This window comes from Oryctolagus cuniculus, chromosome X (genome assembly GCF_051225735.1).
Source record: "Oryctolagus cuniculus isolate XC-2025 breed Fujian yellow rabbit chromosome X, ASM5122573v1, whole genome shotgun sequence".
Classification (NCBI taxonomy): Eukaryota; Metazoa; Chordata; class Mammalia; order Lagomorpha; family Leporidae; genus Oryctolagus; species Oryctolagus cuniculus.
The window spans coordinates 130,112,061-130,132,581 of NC_142888.1; the positions used below are offsets into that span (position 1 = coordinate 130,112,061).

The 20,521-nt window shown below is 41.6% G+C and overlaps 1 protein-coding gene across 1 annotated transcript in view; it reads left to right on the plus strand.

The window, feature by feature from the left end:
* The first annotated feature begins 2,073 nt into the window (after positions 1-2,073).
* LOC138847567 (uncharacterized) overlaps positions 2,074-20,521 on the plus strand; it is a 673,630-nt gene continuing 655,182 nt past the window's right edge. The window contains exons 1-4 of the mRNA XM_089323952.1: positions 2,074-2,205; positions 7,599-7,690; positions 7,837-7,902; positions 7,980-9,115. Of these exons, the coding sequence (XP_089180078.1) occupies positions 2,151-2,205; positions 7,599-7,690; positions 7,837-7,902; positions 7,980-9,115 (1,349 nt within the window). The 5' untranslated portion in view covers positions 2,074-2,150. The remainder of the gene's footprint in view (positions 2,206-7,598; positions 7,691-7,836; positions 7,903-7,979; positions 9,116-20,521) is intronic.

Here is a 20,521-nt window from a genome sequence, read left to right on the forward strand (position 1 = left end):
ATTATTAATCATTAGGAAAGTACAAATCAAAACCTCAATGAAATATTGCTGTCCATCTATTAGAATGGCTAGAATTGAGAAGATTGACTGCACCAGGTGTTGGTGAAGATTTGAAGTACTATAACTCTCACACATAACTGGTGAGAATATAAAATGTCATTATCATTTTTGGAAGCAATTTGGCAATTTCATAAAAAATTTAAACACACATTGACCAAATGATGTAGTCATATGCTTTTAGGTAACTTTAAAATACAAACTAATTTATTGTGATATAAAGAAGATCAATGACCTTTTGTATATGAGGGTATAGCACATTATTTGCTACAAAAACTTAAGTATAAATATTCAGATAAATTAAAAGTAAGAGGTGGTAAAATGATAGGCTATGCTACCCCTAATTGAAAGAAAGCTGGAATAGTTATACTAATTTCAGAGAAAGTAGACTTCAGAGCAAAGATAATTATCAGGGATAAATAAGTGAAGTCTCCAAGACACAGTCATCCTAAACATGTATGCACTTAATAACAAAGTGTCAGAATACATGAGGCATAATCAGATAGAACTCAAAGGAACACAGAGAAATCTACAATTAGAATTGGAGACTTTAACACCCCCTCTGTCAGTAATTGACAGACCAAGGAGGCAAAAAATCAGTAAGGGTGTAGATTATTTGAACTGTACTATCAATCAACTTGGTCTAATTGGAATTTCTAAAATACTCCATTGAGCAACAATAGAATACACATTCTTCTGAAGTTCACATGGAACAGTCACCAAGGCAGACCACATTTTGTCTCATAAAACACAACCTTAAAATGTAATGGTATAAAAATAATAAAAAGTGCATTTACATCTCAACATGGGATTAAACTAAAAAAAGTAGTAAAAAGACAGCAAAAATGGAAATACATCAGAAAATTAAACAGCATACTTCTAAGTATGTTGTTTAATAAGCCTCAAAAAAAGGTGAGTTAAATTAAAATGAAAATACAAGCTATTCAAAAATGGTGAGATACAGCAGGGCATTGTTTACAGGCAAATTTATAGCTCTAAAAGTTTATTTGAAAGGCAGGGTTAGAGAGGGAAAGACAGACAGGTCTTTTGTCTGCTGGTTCACTTCCCAAATCGCTGGAACAGCCTGGGCTGAGCCAGTCCAAAGCCAGGAGCCAGGAGCTTCTTCCGGGTCTCCCACGTGGATGAAGGGGCCCAAGGACTTGGGCCATCTTCCACTGCTTTCCCAGGCCATAGCAGAGAGCTGGATCAGAGGTGGAGCAGCAGGGACACTGACATGCCTGCATATGGGATGCCGGCACCACAGGCAGAGGCTTAGCCTACTATGCCGGCGCTGGCCCCATAAACGTATCTATTTTAAAATGAGATCTAAAATAAAGAATCCAATGTTGAGCCATAGAAATCTAGAGAAAGAAGATATAATTTCAGGAATAAAACAAATAAAAGAAAATAGTAAAAATTTGAGGAGAAATCAATAAATTTGCAACAAACTATTTTCAAAAACCAATGAACTATACAATTTTTTAAAAATATAAATAAAATTGACCCACTTCTTGCCTTGGTAACCCGCAAAAACTATACAAATTATGAATATCAGGAATGAAATAGGAGTCCTTTCTACTGATTCCCAGAAAAGACACCACACGAGATTCAGCCCAGCCCCTGCTCTCAGCCATGGAAGAGGCTATGGAGGCCTGGGAACCTCACCACCCCCATGCCCCCACGTGCCCAGATCAGCGGACTCCAGAAGTCCTGGTCCGAATCCAGAAGATGCAGGTTGGCAGAGGCCGGGGGTCCAGCCTCTGCCAAGGAATAAGTTGAGGACCCCGTGGAAGGATGGAGGAGTCCAAAAATGTACAAGGTTTTCTGCCTCTCTCTTCTCCACTTTCCCCACTACCACTGTCAGGGGATCTGAGACTCAGACCCTTGGTGGGTGGGAAGGGGACACAGGTATGCAAGATACGAATGTCCAGGCTGTGCCAGCCAACAAGGTGAGGACCCAGGATGGGAGGGGGGCACAGTGGATTCCAGAGAATTTCCTTCCGCCCCTGCAGTCAGCTGTGGGAAACCCTGGATATAATGGCCGGATGTGACGTACCCTGACTTCAGCTTCGGCAGTCAGAGGGACGTCCGAAATGCGTACTTCATGTTTTCTGAGAGAAATGGCCACAGGCTGTGCGAGGAGTCAAGGTAAGAGGGTGGGTGAGGATCCAGGAAGCCCCCAGCCCCCACAGAGGGCCCCAAAGACGCAGCCCTGCCCCTGCTCTCGGCGCCACACCTCCTGGGGCCCGCGTGTGGAGCAGATCCCGGCTCCCATCTTCCACATCCGGGGACTCTGGGAGGCGCAGCCTCAGAGTGACGTGGGCGAGACGGGTGCGCAGAGCTGGACGGCCCGGAGAGGCTCCGCGCTGAGGGGCCCAGGGGGGACACCGCGCTGAGGGGCCCAGGGGGGACACCGCGCTGAGGGGCCCAGGGGGGACACCGCGCGGAGGGGCCCAGGGGGGACAGCGCGCTGAGGGGCCCAGGGGGCACACCGCGCTTGCTCCCCACGTCAGCCCAGTCCAAGGACCCCCAGAGCCCGTGCTTTCCCTGCATCGGCCCCGGGAAGCCCTGCGCGTGGAGGCAGGCTGCGACGGACGTCCCTGCCGTGGAGGCCTCGGAGGGGAGAGGGCCTGAGTATGAGGGGAGGGGAGCCCCGCTCCGTCAGGGACCGAGGGAAGGGCACAGGGAGAACGGGGTGGGGGTGGGGGTGGGGGTGGGGCTTGGGCTCCAGAACACGGGGAATGGGGAAAGGGGGAAAGTCGGGGGTGGGGGTGGGGGTTGCACCACATCCTCTATCAGGCCTGGGAATAACCTTGCGGGATGATTAGATGGGCCTATACAGGGTAGAGGCCACGTCCTGCCTGGTTTTAACGTGAGGATTGCAAGGGAGGATAGAGGGGATTATATCCAAAGAACTGAAGAGCCCCACAGTGTTCCATCTACTCCCCCTCCCCCGAAACCCTTTATTTAAGGAATACAAACTTCATGCGTCTTATAAATACAACTTTAGGAACATGGTGATGCTTCCCACCATACCCACCCTCCCACCCACTCTCCCACCCTTCTTCCTCCCCCCTCTCCTATTCTCATTCTTTTTTATTAAGATCTGTTTTCAATTAACTTTATACACATAAGATTAACTCTTTACTAAGTAAAGAGTTCAAAAAATATTACGAAAAATATTGTTCCTCAGCATCAAGACAAGGGCTGTACAAAGTCATCACATCTCAAAGTGTCAATTTCACTTCTATTGGTTAACTTTTGGGTGCTCTATTAGTTGTCACAGATCAGGGAGGACATATGGTATTTGTCCTTTTGAGACTGGCTTATTTCACTATGATGTTTTCCAGTTTCATACATTTTGTTGCAAACGACAAGATTTTTTTTTACTGCTGTGTAGTATTCCATGGTGTACATAACCCATAATTTCTTTATCCAGTCTTCAGTCAACTGACATTTGTATTGATTCCATATCCTGACTATTGAAAATTGAGCTGCAATAAACATGGGGATAAAGATAACTCTTTCATATGCTGATTTCATTTCCTTTGTGTGAATTCCCAGGAGGGGGATGGCTGGGTCATATGGTAGGTCTATATTCAGATTTCTAAGGTATATCCATACTATGTTTCGCAATGCCTGTATCAGTTTACATTCCTACCAACAGTGGATTAGGGTACCCTTTCCCCCACATGCTCTCCAGCATTTGTTGTTTGTTGATTTCTGTAAGAGCCATTTTGATGGGGGTAGATGAAACTTCATTGTAGTTTTGATTTGCATTTCCCTGACAGTTAGTGATTCTGAGCATTTTTTCATGTGTCTGTTGGCCATTTGGGTTTCCTCTTTTGAGAATTGCCTGTTAAGTCATTTTCCCATTTCTTAACTGGGTGGTTTGTTTTGTTGTTGAGTTTCTTGAGCTCTTTATGTATTCTGATTATTAATTCTTTATTAGCTGCATAGTTTGCAAATAATTTTTCCTGTTCTGTCAGTGGTCTCTGCACTTTGTTGAATGTTTCTTTTGAAGTGTAGAACCTTCTCAATTTGATGGAATCCCGTTTGTCAATTTTGGCTTTGATTGCCTGTGCCTCTGGGGTCTTTCCAAGAAGTCTTTGCTAATGCCAATGTCTTGCAGGGTTTCCCCAATGTTCTCTAATAATTTTATGGTATCAGATTTAGGTTAATTCATTTTGTGTGGATTTTTCTGTGAGGTGTAAGGTAGGGGTCTTGCATCATAGTACTTCAAGTGGAGATTCAGTTTTCTCAGCAGAATTTGTTGAAGAGACTGTCTTTGCTCCAGGGATTGATTTTAGCTCCCTTGTCAAAGATAAGTTGGTTGTAGATGTGTGGGTTGATTTCTGTAGTTTCTATTCTGTTCCATTATCTTTCTGTTTCTGTACAAGTACCAGGTCGATTTTATTAAGTGCCCAGTAGTATGCCTTGAAATTTGGTATTGTGATGTCCCCAGCTTTGTTTTTATTGTATAAGATTGCTTTAGTTATTTGGGGTCTCCTGTGTTTCCATATGAATTTCAGCATCGTGGCCGGCGCCATGGCTCACTTGGCTAATCCTCTGCCTGCGGCGCTGGCATCCCAGGTTCTAGTCCCGGTTGGGCACTGGGTACTAGTCCCGGTTGTTCCTCTTCCAGTCCAGCTTTCTTCTGTGGCCCAGGAGGGCAGCGGAGGATGGCCCAAGTGCTTGGGTCCCTGCACCCGCATGGGAGACCGGGAGGAAGTACCCGGCTCTTGGCTTCAGATCGGCACAGTGCCGGTCGTGGTTGCCGTTAAGGGAGTGAACCAACGGAAGGAAGACCTTTCTCTCTGTCTCTCACTGTCTATAACTCTCTCTCTGTCTCACTCTCTCTCTCACTGTCTAACTCTGCCTGGCAATAAATAAATAAATAAATAAATAATAAAAGATGAATTTCAGCATCGTTTTTTCTATTTCAGAAAAGAATGTCCTTGGTATTTTGATTGGTATCACATTGAATCTGTAATTTGTTTTTGGTAGTATGGACATTTTAATGATATTGACTCTTTCAATCCATGATCATGGAAGATTTTTCCATTTTTTTGTGTCTTCATCTCTTTCTGTCTTTAATGTTTTGTAAGTCATCATAGAGATCTTTGATGTCCTTTGTTAAATTTATTCCAATTATTTGATTTTTATAGCTATTGCAAATGGGATTAATCTTAGAAGTTCTTTCTCAGCCATGGGATTGTCTGTGTATACAAAGGCTATTGATTTTTGTGTGTTTATTTTATGTCCTGCCACTTTATCAATCTCTTCTGTGAGTTCTAATAGTCTCTTAGTGGAATCTTTTGGATGCCCTATATATAGAATCATGTCATATGCAAATAGGGATATTTTGACTTCCTCCTCCCCAATTTGTATTCCTTTGATTTCTTTTCTTGCCTAATGGCTCTGACTAAAACTTCTAGGACTATTTTGAATAGCAGTGGTGAGACTGGGCATCCTTGTCTGGTTCTGGATCTTAGTGGGAATGCATCCAATTTTTCCCCACTTAATAGGAAGCTGGCCGTGGGTTTATCATAAATTGCCTTGATTGTGTTGAGGAATGTTCCTTCTGTACTCAGTTTGCTCAAAGTTTTCATCATGAAAGGGTGTTGTGTTTTAAAAGATGCTTTCTCTGCATATTTTGTTCTTCAGTTTGTTAATGTGATGTGTCACATTGATTTGCGAATGTTGAACCATCCCTTCATACCAAGGATAAATCCCACTTGGTCCAGGTGAATGAGCTTCCTGATGTGTTTTTTTTTTTTTGACAGGCAGAGTGGACAGTGAGAGAGAGAGAGAAAGGTCTTCCTTTGCCGTTGGTTCACCTTCCAATGGCCGCCGCGGCCAGCGTGCTGTGGCCAGCGTGCTGTGCTGATCCGATGGCAGGAGCCAGGTACTTATCCTGGTCTCCCATGGGGTGCAGGGCCCAAGGACTTGGGCCATCCTCCACTGTACTCCCTGACCACAGCAGAGAGCTGGCCTGGAAGAGGGGCAACCGGGACAGAATCCGGCGCCCCGACCGGGACTAGAACCCGGTGTGCCGGCACCATAAGGTGGAGGATTAGCCTAGTGAGCCGCAGTGCAGGCTTTTTTTTTTTTTTTTTTGATGTGTTTTCGGATTCATTTGGCTAGTATTTTATTGAGGATTTTTGTGTCTATAGTCATCGGGGAAATTGGCTTGTAGTTGTGTTTCTCTGTTGTGTCTTTTTCAGGTTTAGAAATTAAGGTGATGCTGACTTCATAGGAGGAGTTTGGGAGGATTCCCTCCCTTGCACTTGTTTTGAGTAGCTTGAGAAGAATTGGAGTTAGTTCTTCTTTAAATTTCTGGTAGAATTCAGCAGTGAAGCTAAACTGTCCTGTGCTTTTCTTTATTGTAAGGTTCTTTATTACTGATTCCATTTCCGTTTGATTATTGGTCTGTTTAGGTTTGCTCTGTCTTCATGTCTCAATTTAGGTAGCTTGTATGTGTACAGGAATATATCCATTTTTGTCTGGGTTTTCTGATTTGTTGGAAGACAGCTTTTGCAGTAATTCCTGATGATTCTTTTCCATTTCTCTGTTATCTGTTGTGGAATTTCCTTTTTCATCTCTAATTTTATTGATTTGGGTCTTTGTCCTCTGTTTTGGTTAGTTGGGCCAATGATGCGTCAATTTTGTTTATTTTTTCCAATATTTTTTTCAAATCTGTGAAGAGAGGAGTTCCAGGACCTGTCAAGAGTCAAGGTGAGGACCCTAAGGGACAGCCAAGAAGACCCTGGAATCCAAATAAGAGGCTCTGCCTCCACACATACTCAGCATCCTGTGCTCCTGTTGCGAATCTTGGGCTACTCAGGTTGAGGCAATGGGTTGGCAAGCAGACAGATGTAAGGTTTGCTAACATACACACTATGGGAATCTGGGGGAAGGAAGGCGTTAGAACAGAGGGCTAGACTCATGTCAGTCAAGGGAGGAGTCCCATGTTCTGTCATCAGGGTGAGGATCCTGAGGAAGGACTGATAGGACCTTACATATCAGAACATACAGAGTTTCAGCCTTCCCTCCCCCTTCTGTCAGCCATAGGAGAACCTGAGGAATGATGTCTGTATGTAGTACCCCATCATTTCCGTATTTGATGTCTCAAAAAGTTAGGCAAGATACAGATTTCAGGGAAGTGGCCTCAGGTCAATGGAGGGAAGTCCTGACAGTCATGTAGGTGACAACACTCAGGTCCCCATCCCAGGAAACATGAACACACTGAATTTGACCACCTCTTGCTGTTGCCATTTGGAAAGTATGATCAGATGCAGGACCCTTCACTGCCCTTTTTCCCTCTTAGGGAATCCGTTGTGAGACTTTGTCTCAGGCCAGCAGAGGAGTGGAGTCCAGGCCCTCCCAGGGGAAAATGAGGACCCTGAGCTAGCACAGAGGAGACCATACACTCCAGCACAGTGGGGACCTTGCAGAGTCGCGCTTTCCTTTCAAGTCTTTGGGGCCCAGGATGCTGCTTGCAGTCTGCCAACGTAGAGTCCCTTCAATTCATCTTACAGGAATTCCAGAAAACATCTGGAAAAGGTTTCGGTCTGAGGCAATGCCTGCAGATCACAGAACAGACACAGCCCAGAAAGTACCAAGAGTCAAGGTAAGGTGTACCCCTTGAAAGTGGACACAGGGTCTTACAAATCCTAGAACAGAGAGGACGCTATAGCTTCCAGTCCCGCCCACTCTGCTTCAGTCCTAGGTCCTTGCATTCTGCTGTCTCTCTCACTTCTGCCTTCCACTTCTCAGGAGACCATCCCACCAGCAGGACAGAAGCCCTGTGAGGTCTTCATTCCTGACTCAAAGAGAAGGCTTGTAAGTGAAACTTTGTCACAGCCACCAAGAGTGAGATTCTCAGCCTCAGTCACTCACGCTCTCCCTCTCTCCCCCAGGTATGTGAGTCCCCATCACTGAACTGCTGCCCCAAGTCTTACCAGCTGCCTTCCACCCAAGTCATCATACATCAGGCTTCACAGAAGATTAGTAAAAAGAGTAAGATATTCAAGCTTGAGGAAGCCCTTCATTCCCAATGTAAGGTACAGGGCCTTGTGAATGCACGGGATCTTGAGGCTAAGAAGGAAGCTGCCACCTCTTTCTTTCCCTCCTGTTCCACCTCCTCTGCTTCTTGCTCTTATCTTACCTCGAGCAATACAAAGGGAGTTTCTGTTGCTGGGGGCCAAATTTCCTGTCATGGTCCCCATAGAGCCTCTTGCTCTGCCACTTCTGTAGTTACTCCATCAGTCGAATTAGATCAGGGCTCCAGCAGCCAAGAAGAGAAAAATCCATGTACCTTGAAAATCCTGCCAGATGCTGAGTCCTTGATTAGAGATACCATAGATGATAAGGTGGCTGATTTGGTGCAGCTCCTGCTACTGAAGTATCGAATGAAGGAGCCAGTCACCAAGGCAGAAATGCAGAATTGTATCATCAAAATCTATGAAAACTATTTTCCTGTGATCTTCAACAAAGTCTATGAGTGCATGCAGTTGGTTTTTGGTATTGATATAAAGAAAGTAGACTCCTCTGGCCAATCCTATGTCCTCGTCCCTTCCCTGGGCCTCACCTATGATGGGATGCTGGGTGACATCCTGAGCATGCCCAAGGTTGGCCTCCTGATAAATATCCTGGGTGTGATCTTTCTGGATGGCAACTGTGCTCCTGAGGAGGATGTCTGGGAAGTACTGAATGCAATGGGGGTGTATGATGGGAAGGAACACTTCATCTACGGGGAGCCCAGGAAGCTCCTCACTGAAGATTGGGTGCGAGAAGGGTACCTGGAGTGCCGGCAGGTACCCCATAGTGATCCTGCTCGCTATGAGTATCTGTGGGGTCCAAGGGCCCATGCTGAAACCACCAAGATGAAAATATTGGAGTTTTTGGCCAAGATCAATGATACTGTCCCCAGTGCCCTTCCTATATGGTATGAGGAGGCTTTGAGAGATGAGGAAGCCCGAGCTAAAGTTAAAGTCAGAGCTACTGAGTGGGCCGAGGCAAATTCCAGGGCCATGTTCAGCTGCTTCTTCCCCAAGTGAAGTCAGAGGCAGATTCTTTACTCTGTGCTCGAAGAGAGAGCAGTCAGCATCCTAAATAGTAGAAGGGTAAGATGGGGCTTGAAAGAACTGAGTGTATAACATCATTGTGTTCCTTTTCTCCATTGGTGAATTTACTATTTACTATTTGCTATTTTCACTATTTTTCAAATGCTGTTCCTTTTAATTGGATTTATAATTACCTTCATGTTATATGTTTGCAAATTATATCACTTAACTATAGCTGTTTATCCAGTTTAAGAGTTTTGTTTAAAATGGGAACATTGTCATCTTGTTTTGAGATCTGCAACAAAATGACATGGCATTGAAATAGACTTCTTGGAAATGGGAAAGATGTCAACAGTAAAACAAAAGGTGTTGAGAATTAAAGTAATTTTTTGCCTACTTTTATTGCCTATAGTGTTTTTTTCTGCAGAGTTAAAAGATATATACCTCCATTAGCTTATTGAAATAAAAATTAAATTATGATAAATGAAACCCTCACTCACTGGCTCATTTCTTCCCCTTTCATTGAGAATCTGCTTTGTGGAGGGTTCTGTTTTAGGACTGCAGATCTCAGACAGGCCATACCCACCCTCCCAGAGAAGGATAGAGTCCAACAGCAGCCCTCATAGGAGGAAGATGGTGAGGTGTCCTCTCCAATTAAAAGAACCAGAAAAGGAATAGGGCTTCAAGGGAAAGCATTCCATTGTAAATTCCCTGAGTTGTGAGCTTTGGGAGACTGTATTTCCTTCTGTGGAAATCTGATGTGATGAGGCTGAGGGGTGACCCTCAGGGACTGGGTCTTATGGCTAAGAGAAAAGCCTGGAAATAAGTACTTCACTGTATGGCTCCTTTCTGGATATCATATAAAGCAAAGAAGAATCTAAACTGGGGGTAGGTTTCAAAGGTGTCCTGGGTCCTTGTCCCAGTGAGGTTGAACACAGAGCAAGAATCACGTGTTTCATATATTTTTTTGTGAACGACTCTTCTGAGACCGAAAGATGACTACCAGAGAATGAGGCCCAAAGCCTCTGGCAGGTACTCCTCTACCTGGTTGGGAGCACCAGGGCAGACTGTATTTAAAAAGTTGTGACTAGATTATTTTTGGTATAACCTGGCCAATGGTAAATAAAGATGTCCTTTAGGGTGGTAATAAATGACAATAGTGGTCGGGATGGAAAATTAGGTGGATGGGAGGGAAGAAGTTGATCCTTGACTCAAATTCGAGCAGCTTTGATCTATATGTAATGGCAAAAGACTCCTCCACACCCAGATTTTGAAATATGTTCTCTTAAGTGGTATTATTAGTTTGATTTATTCATGAAACATCATTGCTTGACTAATTTCATGTCCTGTTGACTGCATATTTTTAGATTTATTTATTTGTTTATTTGAAAGATAGAGATATGGATTGAGAAGGAGGGGAAGAGAGGGAGGGGGAGAGAGATTTTCCATCCACTGGTTCACTCCCCAAATGGCTGCAATGGCTGGTGCTGGAATGATCCGAAACCAGGAGCCAGGATGCTCTTCCTGGTCTCCCACGTGAGTGCAGGGACCAAGTACTTGAGTCATCTTCTGCTGCCTTCCTAGGCACATTAGCAGGAAGTTGGATAGGAAGTGGAGCAGACAGGACTGAAACCAGTGCCCATATGGGATGCCGACACTGCAGTGGAGGCTTAATCCTCTATGCCACAGCAGCAGCCCCTGTCTGAATATTTTCTAATACATCCCGTAGAAGAGGACAGCAGCAATAGCATCTCAGAGTAGTTGGGCCTGGTGTCCAATGATATTACAGTAACAGCCACTTGTCAATCATGAAAGTTCCAGTACACACCAGGCACTGCACAGGGTGCTTTAGGTACATTGTACACCTTCCACAGTCCTACTGCCCAGGGCTCGTAGGCTTTGGGAATTTTCCAGGATCTCTGACTAGTAAATAATGTGGCTGGGGGGAGATCCTAGGCCCCAAGTCTGAATTCCTCTGAGGCTTGCACTCTTTTCCCCCCTCCTAGACTGAGGCCGGTCTTCTAACTTTGATTCATTTTTCTCTTATTGGCACATCACAGTATCTCTTTGAAAATACAAAGATGCCAAAGGACGCTTATGTAATAAAGCAGGATTGAATAAGGTGATTGAGAGTCATACACAATTCCAAGTCTTAAAAGTTGATTCTGCCCAGGTATGGGCAATTCTGTCCAGCTCCAGAGCTTTCTGGCATTACTGTGCCCTTTCCATGTAGTCCCTCAGGTACCTTCATCCGTTCCTGGTACCTTTGCTGCTGTCTAGCCCTCCCATGCTGCCCATCATCTGTGGAGGCTGCATAGAATCACCTGCCTTCCCCCTGACCAAAAGCATTGCTGTTCCCTGTGGAAGTCTCCTGGCTGGGCTGTTGTTTATCCAGGAATCATAATAGTGCAAATTGCCCCTTCTATGCACAAATCAAATGCCGATAGGGCTTTTAGGCACCTGATTTGTAGTTTGGTTATCTGCAACACACTCTCCAAGTGTTTTCTAAATGGGCTGTGATTAGACACTGATTTGGCACATTATTCTTTTTGATTACGATTGATTTATTTACGTGAAAGGCAGAGTTACAGAGGGAGAGAAGGAGAGACAGGGAGAGAGATCTACTAGCTGGTTTAGTCCCCAAATGGCTACAATGGCCAGCCCTGGGCAAGGCTGAAGCCAGGAGCCAGGAGATTCACATGGGTGGCCAAGGCCCAAAGACTTGAGCCGTCTTCTGCTTCCCCTGGCATGTTAGCAAGGAGTTGTATTGGAAGTGGAGAAACTGGGACATGAACTCATGCCCATATGGGATGCCAGCTTCACAAGTGGTCGCTTTACCAGCTATTCCACAGCGCTTGCTCTTGCCTCTCTGTTCTTGATGTATAACACTGAAGTTAGAGGATTTTTGAAACTACCTTGATATTTGAAAGATTTTAATGGGATATCTTATTTGCCACACACCCCTGAACACATGCACGGATGAATGTTCAAAAACCAAACCTCCCTGATGAGTATTAGATAAGGAAATACTTTGGAGGGCCTGCGCCGCGGCTCACTAGCCTAATGCGCCGCCTTGCAGCGCCGGCACACCGGGTTCTAGTCCCGGTCGGGGCACCCGGATTCTGTCCCAGTTGCCCCTCTTCCAGGCCAGCTCTCTGCTGTGGCCAGGGAGTGCAGTGGAGGATGGCCCGAGTACTTGGGCCCTGCACCCATGGGAGACTAGGATAAGTACCTGACTCCTGCCATCGGATCAGTGCGGTGCGCCGGCCGTAGCGCGCCGGCCGCGGCGGCCATTGGAGGGTGAACCAACGGAAAAGGAAGACCTTTCTCTCTTTCTCTCTCTCTCTCACTGTCCACTCTGCCTGTCAAAAAAAAAAAAAAAAGAAAAAAAAGAAAGAAAAAAAAAGAAAAAGAATACCAGACAGGGATGCCCACTCTCACCACTGCTATTCAATACAGTTCTGGAAGTTCTAGCCAGAGCTATTAGGCAAGAAAAAGAAATTAAAGGGATACAAATTGGGAAGGAAGAACTCAAACTATCTCTCTTTGCAGATGATATGATTCTTTACTTAGGGGACCCAAAGAACTCTACTAAGAGACTATTGGAACTCATAGAAGAGTTTGGCAAAGTAGCAGGATATAAAATCAATGCACAAAAATCAACAGCCTTTGTATACACAAGCAATGCCATGACTGAGAAAGAACTGCTAAGATCAATCCCATTCACAATAGCTACAAAAACAATCAAATACCTTGGAATAAACTTAATCAAGGACATTAAAGATCTCTACGATGAGAATTACAAAACCTTAAAGAAAGAAATAGAAGAGGATACCAAAAAATGGAAAAATCTTCCATGCTCATGGATTGGAAGAATGAATATCATCAAAATGTCCATTCTCCCAAAAGCAATTTATAGATTCAATGCAATACCAATCAAGATACCAAAGACATTCTTCGCAGATCTAGAAAAAATGATGCTGAAATTCATATGGAGACACAGGAGACCTCGAATAGCTAAAGCAATCTTGTACAACAAAAACAAAGCTGGAGGCATCACAATACCAGATTTCAGGACATACTACAGGGCAGTTGTAATCAAAACAGCATGGTACTGGTACAGAAACAGATGGATAGACCAATGGAACAGAATAGAAACACCAGAAATCAATCCAAACATCTACAGCCAACTTATATTTGATCAAGGATACAAAACCAATCCATGGAGTAAGGGCAGTCTATTCAATAAATGGTGCTGGGAAAACTGGATTTCCACGTGCAGAATCATGAAGCAAGACCCCTACCTTTCACCTAAAACTAAAATTCACTCAACATGGATTAAAGACTTAAATTTATGACCTGACACCATCAAATTACTAGAGAGCATTGGAAAAACCCTGAAATATATAGGTACAGGCAAAGACTTCTTGGAAAATACCCCAGAAGCACAAACAGTCAAAAACAAAATTAACATTTGGGATTGTATCAAATTGAGAAGATTCTGTACTTGAAAAGAAACATTCAGGAAAGTGAAGAGGCAACCGACAGAATGGGAAAAAATATTTGCAAACTATGCAACTGATAAAGGGTTGATAACCAGAATCTACAAAGAGATCAAGAAACTCCACACATCAAAACCAACAACCCACTTAATAGATGGGCCAAGGACCTCAATAGACATTTTTCAAAAGAGGAAATACAAATGGCCAACAGACACATGAAAAAATGTTCAAGATCACTAGCCATCAGGGAAATGCAAATCAAAACCACAATGAGGTTCCACCTCACCCCAGTTAGAATGGCTCACATTCAGAAATCTACCAACAATAGATGATGGCAAGGATGTGGGGAAAAGGGGACACTAACCCACTGTTAGTGGGAATGCAAACTGGTCAAGCCACTCTGGAAGTCAGTCTGGAGATACCTCAGAAACCTGAATATAACCCTACCATTCAACCCAGCCATACCACTCCTTGGAATTTACCCAAAGGAAATGAAATTGGCAAACAAAAAAGCTGTCTGCACCTTAATGTTTATTGCAGCTCAATTCACAATAGCTAAGACCTGGAACCAACCCAAATGCCCATCAACAGAAGACTGGATAAAGAAATTATAGGACATGTACTCTATAGAATACTATACAGCAGTCAAAAACAAGGAAATCCAGTCATTTGCAACAAGATGGAGGAATTTGGAAAACATCATGCTGAGTGAATTAAGCCAGTCCCAAAGGGACAAATATAATATCTTCTCCCTGATTGGTGACAACTGAGCACCAAAGGGGAAACTTGTTGAAGTGAAATGGACACTATGAGAAACAGTGACTTGATCAGCTCTTGTCCTGACTGTTGATGAACAACTTAATATGTTATCCCTCTTAGTATTTTTTTGTTTATTTGTTCCACTTAATACTTTTGGTTGAATACTGTAATCAATACACAGTTATTCTCAAGTGTGGAAACTTAACTGAAAAGTGATCACTGTTAAATATAAGAGTGGGAGTAAGAGAGGGAAGAGATGTGCAATTCGGGACATGCTCAAGCTCACTTAACTCAGACGGTAGAGTTAGAAACATACCAGGGGATTCCAATTCAATCCCATCGAGGTGGCATGTACCAATGCCATCTCACTAGTCCCAGTGATCAATTTCTGTTCACAATTGATCATAATGATAGGACTAAGAGCCAAAGGGAGCACATAAACAAGACTGGTGTCTGCAAATACTAGCTGATAGAATAAAAAAGGGAGAGAATGATCCAACATGGGAAGCGAGTTACACAGCAGACCCATAGAATGGCAGATGTCCTAAACAGCACTCTGGCCTCAGAATCAGCCCTTAAGGCACGCGAATCTGGCTGAAAAGCCCATGAGAGTATTACAGGCATGGAAAGCCAAAACACTCTGGCAAAAAAAAAAAAAAAAAAAAAAAAAAAAAAAAAAAAAAAAAAAAACCCTACATGAAAGATCTCCACGAGATCCTAGTGGAAAGAACGGGTCATCAAAGAAGGAGTTACCTTTCTCTGAAGGGAGGAGAGAACTGAGAACTTCCACTTTGACTACGACCTTGTCTAAATATGATCAGAGTTGGTGAATTCAAAAGGCTTCCATAGCCTTGGCGACTCATGACAAGAGCCCAGGGTGATTACTGATGCCATAAACAAGAGTGTCAATTTGTTAAGTCAACAACAGGAGTCACTGTGCACTTACTCCTCATGTAGGATCTCTGTCCTTAATGTGCTGTACATTGTGATTTAATGCTATAACTAGTACTCAAACAGTATTTTTCACTTTGTGTTTCTATGTGGGTGCAAACTGTTGAAATCTTTACTTAATATATGCTAAACTGATCTTCTGTATATAAAGAGAATTGAAAATGAATCTTGATGTGAATGGAAGGGGGGAGGGAGCAGGAAATGGAAGGGTTGCAGGTGGGAGGGAAGTTATGGGGGGGGAAGCCATTGTAATCCATAAGCTGTACTTTGGAAATTTATATTCATTAAATAAATGTTAAAAAAACTATAAAATGTGACAAAACAATTGAAATGAAAAAAATAAAATTCTAAGAATATAATGATATTCTCTTTTCCTCTGTTCCTCCCTCCTTTCACCCCTTCCCTCCCTCCCTCCATCTCTCCTCCTTCCTTCCTTTTTCTTTTCAAAATTTCTGTGGTAATCTATCTTTATAGACACAGACTTAATGCTCCACCAAAGAAAGAGTTCAAAAAGTAGAAAGACCACTGTTCCTTAGGAATATGGACATGGGCGATAAACAATAATAGAATTCCAAGATGTCATTTTGACTTATGTACATTAAATTATTTTGCTCCGTATATTAGCTACCACAAATCAGAGAAAACATGTGTATTTGTATTTTGTTTTGCTCTGGTTTATTTCACTAAGCATAATGGTCTCCAGTTGAATCCATTTTGCTGCAAAAGTCAAGATTTCATTGTTTTTTTTCATGGCTCACTAGTATTCTACTGTGTATATCCACCACATTTTCTTTATCCGATCATCTGTTAATGGACATCTATGTTGATTCCCAGCTTAACAATTGTGAATTAAGATGCTACAATCATGGGGGTACGAATAACTCTTTCATATGCTTATTTCCGTTCCTTTGGGTATATTCCAAGGAGTGGGATAGCTGGGTCATGGGGTAGATTTATTTTTAGTTTTCTGAAGAATTTCCATACTGTCTTACATAATTGTACCAGTATACATTCCCACCAACAGTGTATTAAATATCTTTATGCTGGCGCCGCGGCTCACTAGGCTAATCCTCCGACTTGTGGCGCTGGCACACCGGGTTCTAGTCCCAGTCGGGGTGCCGGATTCTGTCCTGGTTGCCCCTCTTCCAGGCCAGCTCTCTGCTGTGGCCAGGGAGTGCAGTGGAGGATGGCCCAAGTTCTTGGGCCCTGCACCCCATGGGAGACCAGGATAAGTACCTGGCTCCTGCCATCGGATCAGCGCGCTGGCCGTGGCGGCCATTGGAGGGTGAACCAATGGCAAAGGAAGACCTTTCTCTCTGTCTCTCTCTCTCACTGTCCACTCTGCCTGTTAAAAAAATAAATAAATAAAAAATAAATAAATAAAAGATATCTTTATCTTCACACCCTTACCTGCATTTTTTTTTTTGATTTTTGGATGATATACATTCTAATAGCTGAGGTGATACCACATTATGGGTTTTACTTGCTTTTCCCTGATGGCTAGTGATCCTGAGCATTTTTTTTAAATGTGTCTGTTGACTATTAATATTACTTCCTTTTAAAAATGTCTGTTCATGTCCTTTTCCCATTTCTTAACTAGATTGTTTTTCTGTTGTTGAATATCTTGAGCTATGCATACATATAATAAAGGATGTTAGTCCTTTATCAAATGCATAGTTTGCAGATAATTTCTCCCATTATGATGACTGTTTTTTTATTCTATTGATTATTTCATTTGCTGTATAGAAGCGTCTTAGCTTGATATAATCCCATTTGTCTATTTTTGCTTTTATTACCTGTGCTTCTGGGGTCTTAGTCAATAAGTTTTTGCCTCTGCTAATGTCTTGCAGCATTTCTCCTATGCTTTCCTCTTGTAATTTGATGTTTCCTGGTCTTGGGTTTAGCTCCATTATATACTGTGAATTATTTTTATATAGGGTGTAAGGAACGGGTCTTATTTTAAACTTCTGCATGTGGAAATTCAGTTTTCTTAACACCATTTGTTGAAGAGACTGTCCTTTCTCCAGGGAGTGATTTTAGCTCATTTGCCAAAAAGTAGTTGGTTTTAGATGTGTAGATTAACTTCTTGGGCTTCTATTCTGTTCCATTGGTCTCCATGGCTATGTTTTATGCCAGTACCAGGCTGTTTCGATTATAACTGCTCTATAGTATGTCTTGAAATCTGGTATTGTGATGCCTTTGACTTTCTTTTTATTGTTTAAGATTGATTTGTCTATTTGGTGTCTCTTATGTTTCCATTTTAATTTGAAGATTGTTTTTTCTAGGTCTGAGAAGAAATCCTTGGTATTTTGATTGAGATCATCACATTGAGTCTGAAAATTACTTTGTGTAGTGTGGACATTTTGATGATATTAATTCTTCCAATCCATGAACATGGAAGATTTTTCTATTGTTTTGTGTCTTCTATATATTTCATTAATGTTCTATAATTTTCATTCATTTTTTTTTCCTCTGACCAACTTTTTTTTTTTTTACTTTTATTTAACAAACATGAATTTCAAAAGTACAGCTTATGGATTACAGTGGCTTTTCCCCCGCCCATGACTTCCCTCCCACCTGCAACCCTCCCATCTCCCGCTCCCTCTCCCATTCCATTCACATCAAGATTCATTTTCAATTCTCTTTATATACAGAAGATCAGTTTAGTATACATTAAGTAAAGATATCAACAGTTTGAACGCACACAGAAACACAAAGTGTAAAGTACTGTTTGAGTATCAGTTATAGCATTAATTCACATTGTACAACACATTAAGGACAGAGCTCCAACATGAGGAGTAAGTGCACAGTGACTCCTGTTGTTGACTTAACAAATTGACACTCTTGTTTATGGTGTCAGTAATCACCCTAGGCTCTTGTCATTTGTCGCCAAGGCTATGGAAGCCTTTTGAGTTTGCTGACTCTGATCTTATTTAGACAAGGTCATAGTCAAAGTGGAAGTTCTCTCCTACCTTCAGAGAATGGTGACTCCTTCTTTGATGGCCTGTTCTTTCCACTGGGATCTCACTTGCATAGATCTTTCATTTAGGTTTTTTTTTTTTTTTTCCCCAGAGTGTCTTGGCTTTCCATGCCTAAAATACTCTCATGGGCTTTTCAGCTGGATCCGAATGCCTTAAGGGCTGATTCTGAGGCCAGAGTGCTGTTTAGGACATCTGCCATTCTATGGGTCTGCTGTGTATCCCACTTCCCATGTTTGATCATTCTCTCCTTTTTAATTCTTTTTTTTAACTTTTATTTAATGAATATAAATTTCCAAAGTACAGCTTATGGATAACAATGGCTTCTACCCCATAACGTCCCTCCCACCTGCAACCCTCCCCTTTCCCACTCCCTCTCCCCTTCCATTCATTTTCAAGAGCTTTAATATTCTTGATTAAATTTATCCCAAGGTATTTAAATGTTTTCTTAGCTGTTGTGAATGGGAATGATCTTACAAATTCTTTCTTAGTTTGAGCATTGCTAGTACATATGAATGCTATTGATTTTTGTGTGTTGATTTCATGTCCTGCAACTTTGAACAGAATGGTGAGAAGGGGCATCCTTGGCTGGTTCTGGATGTAAGTGGAAGTGCTTCTTCCTTTTCCCCATTCAATCTGATGATTGTTGTAGGTTAGTCATGTATTGCCTTTATTATGTTGAGGTATGTTCCTTTTATACTCAATTTTTAAAGTTTTTTTTTTTAATCATGGAAGGATGTTGTATTTTATCAAGATTTTACTCTGCATCTACTGAGATAATTATATGATACTTTTCCTTCATTTTGATGATGTGATGTATCATGTTTATTGACTTGTCATGTATTGCCTTTATTATGTTGAGGTATGTTCTTTTTATACTCAATTTTTAAAGTTTTTTTTTAATCATGGAAGGATGTTGTATTTTATCAAGTTTTTACTCTGCATCTACTGAGATAATTATATGATACTTTTCCTTTATTTTGAGGATGTCATGTATCATGTTTATTGACTTGTGTATGTTGAACTTTCCCTGCATCTCAGAGATAATTCCCATTTGGTCCAGGTTGGTGATCATTTTGATGTGTTGTTGGATTAAATTTGCTAGTATTATGCTGAGGATTTTTGCTTTTATGTTCATCAGGGATATTAGTGTATAGTTGTATCTTTTTTGTTGTGTCTTTTTCTGACTTTAGAATTAAGGTAATGTTGGCCTCATAGAAAGAGTTTGGAAGTATTCCCTCACTTTCAACTGTTTTGAATAACTTCTTTGAAGTTTGGTAGAATTCAGCAGTAAAGCCATCCAGTCCTGGGCTTTTCATTGTTGGGAGGCTCTTTACTACTGATTAAACCTCAACATTGGTTATTGGTCTATTTCTTCATGCCTCAATTTTGGTAAATTGTATGTGTCCAGAAATCTATTTTTTTTTAGATTTCACAATTTGTTGGCATACATCTGTTTGTAATAATTCCTGAGTATTTATTTTAGTTCTGTTGTATCAGTTGTAACATCTCCTTTTCATTTCTGATTTTATTAATTTTGTTCTCCTCCCTTTTTTGGTTAGTTGCACCAGTTGTTTACCTTTTTTTTCCAAAACACCAACTCTTTATTTTGCTGATCTTATATATAGTTGTTTTTTAATTTCAATTTTGTTTCTTTTCTAATTTCTATTATTTCTTTCCTCCCATTAATATTGGGTTTGATTTGTCTTTATATTTTATGTCCTTGATATGTATTGTTAGATCATTTATTTAATAGCTTTTCAATTTTTTGATGTGGACACTTACTACTCTAAACTTTGCTCTTAATACTACTTTTGTTGTATCCTCTAAGTTTTGATATGTTGTGTTGCTATTTTCATGGGACTTTGAATTTCCATTTTGATTTTTTCTATGACCCACTGTTCTTTCAGGAGCATAATATTTAGTCTCCATATGCTTGAGTATTTTCTAGAGTCTCTTATGTTGTTAATTTCTAGCTTGATTTGTTGTCAGAAAAGATATATGCTATGATTTCTTTTTTAAATTTGTTGACCTAGTATATGGTCCATCTTAGAGAATGTTCAATGTACTGATGAAAAGAATGTGTATTCTGCTACTGTGGGATGAAATGTTCTTTATCAATGAGATCTGTTTGGTCAATAGTATAGATTAGAACTATTGTTTCTTTGTTGGATTTTTTTTGTCTTGTTGATCTGTCCATTGATTG